We start from the raw sequence: 7,425 nt of genomic DNA, 5'->3' as shown, positions 1-7,425 counted from the left end.
CAGAAAGCTATGTGTATTGGACTATTCAATCATAATTGCTAATAGAACCAATGACCGACTAACCATTTGGACTAATAAAAAAAAAAAATTTGAGTGCCACTGCCATCCGCCAAAAACAAAATTGTCACATTGAGCGAACCTCAACCTTGTGGTGGGATTTCCTCTGTCATGTAGCTTTATTAGTGTTAACAGTTATGAATTTTATTGAATTCATTCTCGTAAAAAAAGAGGAACTTTTCCATGATTATTGCTTTTAACGCCCATTTTTAAATTCTAGCTTTTAAAGATTTCCCATTTTTAACATTCCCGCTTATAAAGCCCATTTTAAAGTTCTCGCTTTTAAAAATGTCCCACTTTAAAGATTCCCTAATCTCCATTCCCCGTTCCCCATTCCCAGTTCCCCTGTTCCTTGTTCCTTATTTTAAATATAGCCAGTGCAGATACATCTGGTATTACTACATTTGATACCAGAGAAACCAAATGACTGAAGTAATATTCATGAAACAACTTAGAAAAATGACAAGGGAAAGATTTTATATTTTATAGATAGACTCAAACTTTTAGTGACAGTTTTGATGGCAACTCCTGAAAAGATGATATACTTTTTAAATAGTATTTCCTATTGCTACCAAAACAACATTACAGAACATTACCCAGTGATGGTTGTTGTTTATGTTCAACATTTGGAAAATTCATGTGTAACAAATTTGTCTCTGTACATTATTCAAATTTGGCAATGAAATAATACTAATTTCTATTGTTGATCATTTGAAAAGTTATAGTGATTCTAGCTGTTTACATTAACCTTAATGTATACTCAAGTTGTTGTAGATGCAAGGGTCATTTTCAAGACATGTGAAAATTCATATTTCCCAGTTTTTGTATGTACCTGAAATAAAGTTGGTGAAATCTCTTGAAAAGAGCTTTGTAGCTCTGGAGTGTAAGAGAATGTTTATGACATCAGTGTTTCATCATAATTTTCAAATGGGAAGTCTTCAACCTTACATTTGAAGACATGCTACTCAGATGGTTACACATGCTGCACTCATTAATCACCCTCCATGTTACTAAAACTAGCAGAACTAGGAATTAGGTCTAGACAGTTATAAAAACTTACACCAGAGACCTTCATCTTTGTTTATAAACAAGTCCGCAATGGCTGACAGTTGCTTTCAAAAATATTTTCTGTGCCACAGTTACCATCTTAAGCTATTCTCAAGATATTTATTAAGAGTATTTCTTCAACAAAGATTAATGCAGAAGCAACTTTGAAAATATGCCTAAAAGAAATTTCAAATTTCAGCTTTTAACATTAATGACACAATGTTTATGTTTTGGTTAGGGTTAGAGGGAAAATAGGTAGGGTTTTGGTTAAGAAAAGAGAATTTCAAACTTCACTTCACTTAATCTTGATATTTCTCTGATGTAATCCATTATTGCCATAAAATTCCAACCACTAATTCACACAAGGAAAATTGTTGGAACATCGTTGGGACATTGTTTTGTCCTTGTTATCAGGTTGAAATACCTCCCCTCCACACATATATTTTCAGCGAGGTCTTGTTTTGGAGTACTGGCTAAAACTGGAAATACCTATATGTCACACAGTCAATGAATTGCATACAAAAAGAAACACCCTCAAATTGAAACAATATTTCATCAACTTAACGCTTTTATTAAACCATATAACACGGAACTCTTGTATCTGTACAAAATAATGAAACTCTACGCTAATTTCTTCCCAATTTCGCTCCTTGAGAAGCTCCGTAATCTATTTCTCAATTGTACATGTACAAATTTACAAATTATATTAAGCCATTCCCAGTTAGTAGCAAAAAATAGACATGAAAATTACATTTCATTTAAATGCTCCAATAAATTCTAAGATAATTCTGTACATAGAAATTATTTAGCTATGTACAAGAAACATTAAAAACATTCTGCTCTAAACTTAATTTAAAAGTTCGTGTGTGTGGCAAACGTTGTGCAAGTCCGGTCCAACGGGTCGGTGGATGTGTTCAAGGAGAGTGTTTTCTGTGGCTTTAAAATACCTCTGTGGGTCTTTTGGAATAGTCCTTGCTGACCCAATGATACCTGTCGAAGTTTTCCTTGTTATTGACTTTCCTTGTGAAAAGCGTCTGCTTATAGCTGAATTGTGAGCATTGACGATAATCCGAGTTGAAGTACAAGGATTGAAGATGCCTTTGAGAGTGATTCGTAAATTGCTGCTGCGGCTGAAGTTGTTGTTGCTGAGGGTTTTTACAATAAATCGGACAGATAGAACCTTTTCCAATTCTACATGACACCTCTCCTGGGTCAATCCATAGTGCTAGTCCGCCTGGGAAGAGCTCTAACAGAACTGAAGGTGATATTGCACTCGCCTTCGTCGCTGTCAGTAACACTGGGTCGATGCCTGTTAGTTCATCAATGTTGATGCATCTAAACGCATTTCCCTTCAAAGGCTTGTTTGGGTGCCAGTGGTTCTCGAATCTCGCGATGATTAACTGTTCTAATGTGTCCTTAAATTTTAGAATTTTTTCTTGGTTAACTTTTGAGTTCCTTGAAAGAACCTCCGAGAGGAACTTGATGGCCGAACAAACTTCTTCTTTCATGTTTGTTGGTTCGGTCAATTTCTTGGCAACGTTTCTTTCGAGTAGCGACGCTCCAAAATGCAATTTTTCTTCTGGTGTAAGCAGCAGTCTTACAGAGATAGTTATATTCGTTAAGGCGAAGCACTGTTCCACCTCCGATCACAGAGGACCCCAAAGTTTCTCAATAAGACTTCCTCGCTATGAGAATAGGGCTATATATATTAATAGTTGGTAGAGAACATTCGAACAGAAAACAATTACTGGGGAAAATTTTCATGACAAAAATAGATACCAGCGTCACACCGCACCAATCACCAGCGAGTTGGAACAAAGAGTTGTCTTGTTACCGTGGTAACCAGGGTGTGAGTCTGACGCAAGACTGTCGAAAGCACACGTGTTTTGCACGACGTAATTGCTATTGTTTATTACAGTGCTAGTGTCGAACAGTATTATCCACAAGGGCGCGTGTCAAAATCCTCTCCACGGAAGCACAATTTTATTCGAAAAGAAGGGTTTTCAAACTATTTTCTCAAAAAAATTCAATTATGCTGTCTTTTTGGAGGTGATTATAGGCGTTGAAGGTAACAGGGCGAGAAAAATCGAACGTGAAACCGCATACAAACAGACGTGAGAATCATCAGCTGATGCTCACCGCACGTATTTTGGCTGGTTACGTCAAATGAGGTTTAATTCCCAACCCACACCTGTGAATTGTTTCAAAATCCAGTGCAAACAATTGTGTACGTGAAAGTTAAAAGAATACATCACAACTCTGACCCGAAGAATACTTTTGTTTAAATTTTTATTCGAGAACGTATAGTTGACATTTAATCAAAGCAGTTTCGAATTATAGCTGACGGAACCTGTAGCTTTTGTAACAAAGGGAAAAATATCATCATATTTGAAAGTTCTCTTCTGTTTAGAGAGTTTCTTGGCTCCCAAAAAATGTTCTTTCAGAAGAGCAGGGAGGGAAAGGAGAGTAAAAACACAGCTACTTCTGAGCGTGCGTGTGGTTTTAAACGAAAATATTTCAATTATCACAATATCTTCACTGCTCTTAAAATAGCGAGGAATTCAAGACTATTGTTTAGCTCCGGACGTGACCTGAGACGTACTTGCTAAAGCGTGACATGTTGCAAAATCCTGCCTTTACTGTGCTCTGTATCGAACGATTTTAAACTAGGTCATGAAAATTCTTTTATTTGAATATTTCATTCCATGACAGTCTGGCTCCGTTGGTAAATATTTACTTAATGCACACTGGGTAGTTTGACGATTGTACTGTTACTTTTATATACAACAACAACAACAACAACAACTTTATTAGGTACTTCCATAAGTAGTACATGGCATTACCGAAGTAAGAATAAGTAACAATTATTTAACATCATATACCAGACTGAGAGTTCAGTCTTATGGAGGGGAACAGTCTAGCTGTCAAACGTTAATTAGTACAGAGTTTCATTGTTCCTTTATGGAAACATCCAGGGAGACAAGAATATGTCACTCTTGTATCTTATTTATCACTCCCATTAAGTCCTACCGGTATGTTGATTTCATTGCTTCGGAAAATGCTGACCTCTTTGCATCCTTAGTATCCTATCCTCAGGGTCCTCCAGAACATGGTTCTACAGAACATGGTACCCCAGAGCATGGCCCCACAGAACATAGCCCTTAAACTACCAAGGTCTGATTATTGATTCTTACCACTAACTGTTGGAGAAATCCCAGTAAATTTCTCTAGCAAATTTGGTGGATAAATTTGTTTCCATTCTTATCATTATTTGTTGAAAGATGTTTTGCACTAAAGTTGATCACTTTTGTGGTTAACTGTATGGCCTATATAAGGAGCACTTTGCTAACACTCAAAGTTATTGTACAGAAGACTACTGTATTTCTGCCCATTGCTGTAATCAATATTTGTAACAAAAATTTTTCTCAAAAAGAGGATTTAAAAAAAAGAAACAGTTACAATTACTTTGTAAGTGCCAGGTAGTTACATGGAGATAACAGTATTGTTTCAGTGTTATATTTTGTATGCTCTGTATACTGTTTTTATGCCCTCCTACTGATGTAAAGAGTGGACTTAAATATTTTTGGAAATGGTTTAAGAGTGGGCATGATTTCATACAAAGTGGTAGCAGTTTCCAATTAAGGAAATAAAATCCCAGTATATCAATGAAATTTTATTGAAAAAGGAAACTACAACACCATCATGTAACAGGTACAGTATTGAGTAACTTACTGATTGAGACAAAAAATGAAATATTGAACTCAGTAGCTTACAGTGGCACATTTTTAGGACCAAATCAAGGAAATAAAAAATATCATTCGTCACCTTGAATTATTCTAATAAAGTATCTAGGTCTAAAAACTATAACTAAAAGAGTTTATCAAAATACTTACTCAAACACACTAACCTAACATGCACCTTTTAAAGGTTTCCTACTCCTGAAAGGTTTTTATTTTCCTTCCACAATTGTAGTGACATACAATCATACTATATAGCAAGTTTATTCACCTAGATTAATAACTACAAGCTCTTTTCACCAAAGTTACTTTATCTCCCAAATTTGGAAAAATTCAACCTCAGTTACTCTACCAAGAATATTCCATTACCATCGCACAACAACTATTTACCATGTCTCATCGAAAAAAACCACCCAATTCTTGAACAGAATGCACTGGAAGGCCCACTTCTTCCTAAATCCTAACACCTCACCCACATCCAAAGAGAACTACGGCTTCAAATCGACCAAAGAACCCTCCACCGATCGAAGAACTAAAAGACTTTGATGACGACATGCTCAAGATGATACAGTCTGTAAAATCTTTTCACCAAAGTTACTTTATCTCCCAAATTTGAGTACCATTATATGTACTGTAATTACTCTAATTTTCCTCATCATATTCATCAAATATACCATAATAATGCAATATCAAAAATGCTATTCAATTGCCAAGGGGGTAAGAGAAACCTTTTTCTCTTCAAGAGAATTGAAGGGAAATTACATAGAGATTCCCCATACACATCATGCCAAACAAAAAAAAAACTGGTCCACATTTTAATCTGAAATATTAGACCAAAAAAACTTAAGATTCAGAGAAAGAAAAAAGCAACAATGAAAAAAATATACCATAAAGAAAGGAGAGGGTTAAGGATAAAGGAAACTGAAATGAATGGAAACAACAAACAACACATGTTCAGGCTTGGCATAAAGTTAGACATTCAAAACTAAAACCTAACAAAACTTCTTGGGAGCAAATTTCAATGAACAAATATAAGTACTGCAGGAAAATTGTTTGTCTGCTTAGAAAGATTTGAGATTACTCAGGAAGAGGTCTATTGGGGTCTGGCAAATTTCTGAACCCCATGCACACATCTTACTGACTAACATCATTCAAAGCCTCAAACTTTCTTGCTAGCAAAATATAGCATGTACTAAGGCACTACCGGTGATAATGAGTTGGTGCATGCAGGCTACCATTTATGCCGTGGTTTACAACTTGCGGTATCCAGCTTGATTGTTGCGACTACGGCGTCGCAAAATCAAGTAGCCAATAACAGCAACAAGAGCGAGCCCAGCCAATGAACACCCAACTGCAATGGCTACAGTGTGACTTTCAGGTTGCTTAGTTGTTTTTGGCGGATGTGAAGATTTTGCAGTTGTTGAAGATGCAGTCGTAGTCGGAGTGAGAACACAATTTGTCACTGTCAGCAAAAGGGCAGAATTAAATCAGATTCTCCTATGAGAAGCATACTGTGCACTTGGTACACTTGTAAAATAAAATAAAATAAATACGCAGATTGAAGCTCCCCCTTGGGGGCTTTTCAGCTACAATGTAAACTAACTAAGTGCTTAAAAATCCCCGCTGGCACGAGGCAGACCAGTGGGCTGTTTACAGAGTGCAGCAGAGGAGTGGAACTAGGGGCAACCGAGTACAAATCCAGTGAGTGGCAGGGTGGAGGATTAGAATCCGGGACACTGGATTACAAGTCCAGCACCCTAACTACTTGGCCACACTGTCTCCTTATTGACTCTTTGTAGACTCTCCTTATTGAGCTTTGTAGACTCTTTCAAAAAGGGTGGCTGAATTGCTATTGTTTTATGTTCAAGTAAATTAGCCTTTCTGGCCTCCACAACATGTTTAAAAACATTATAGAATTTTCAATTAAAAGCAAGGCCAAGTAGGCCAATTAAAATGGCCAAAAAGGAATAGCAAATCATGCCCACCACTATGAAATACACTGTGAAGCTGATAGTCTTAAAAAATTATTTATTCATATTATAAGAAAAAAATAAACATAAATTTGAATTATGAGATGAATTCTTTAGACTCTAATGTTATTCTTAGATTTGATCCAGAGTTCCCTGTGGCCAGTCATCATATATATCCCACTCCTTCAAAAATTACTTGCCAGGAGAGTTCATGTAGGAACCATTAAGTAATGCTAGTTAGATAGTTGCTGGTTAGAACAAAACACAAAAACAAAAAAATCCTACCATTGCCAAAGTGCCCATTTTTTACACCAAAGGGTTGAAATTTAAAATCAGTCAAGGTAATCTCAACACTGGATTTCTTTGCTGTAAGATTGATGGCAGGAGCAGATGGACATGCATAGGCATCACCAATACCAGCAGACAGTGCATTGAATTTCTCTTTGTCAGATTGGAACACAGTGTTAGAATCTGTTAAAAAAAGATCACAAAACAATGAGTTTGGACAGCAGCTTCCACTGGACGTGTGCACATGAATCATCGAAGTAAGTGTTATTGAAGTAACCGAGAGAGACTTTCACCAAAATCTGTTAGTCTGCAGACCACTGGCTCAA

The 7,425-nt window shown here is 36.4% G+C and overlaps 2 protein-coding genes across 2 annotated transcripts in view; both read right to left on the bottom strand.

Annotated features, from left to right (window-relative positions):
- Positions 1-1,654: 1,654 nt before the first annotated feature.
- Positions 1,655-2,825, bottom strand: LOC111332257 (protein BTG2). Its single transcript, XM_022937554.2, has one exon. The coding sequence runs from the start codon at positions 2,610-2,612 to the stop codon at positions 2,043-2,045; it is 570 nt and encodes a 189-aa protein (XP_022793289.1). The 5' UTR covers positions 2,613-2,825; the 3' UTR covers positions 1,655-2,042.
- A 1,937-nt stretch (positions 2,826-4,762) lies between these two features.
- Positions 4,763-7,425, bottom strand: part of LOC111330512 (lysosome-associated membrane glycoprotein 1) — a 15,735-nt gene continuing 13,072 nt past the window's right edge. Inside the window, exons 4-5 of the mRNA XM_022935380.2 lie at positions 7,097-7,282; positions 4,763-6,303 (exon numbers count right to left, since the gene is read on the bottom strand). Of these exons, the coding sequence (XP_022791115.2) occupies positions 6,092-6,303; positions 7,097-7,282 (398 nt within the window). The 3' untranslated portion in view covers positions 4,763-6,091. The remainder of the gene's footprint in view (positions 6,304-7,096; positions 7,283-7,425) is intronic.

Source organism: Stylophora pistillata, chromosome 7 (genome assembly GCF_964205215.1).
Source record: "Stylophora pistillata chromosome 7, jaStyPist1.2, whole genome shotgun sequence".
NCBI lineage: Eukaryota > Metazoa > Cnidaria > Anthozoa > Scleractinia > Pocilloporidae > Stylophora > Stylophora pistillata.
This window is presented reverse-complemented; position numbering and strand designations above follow the sequence as displayed.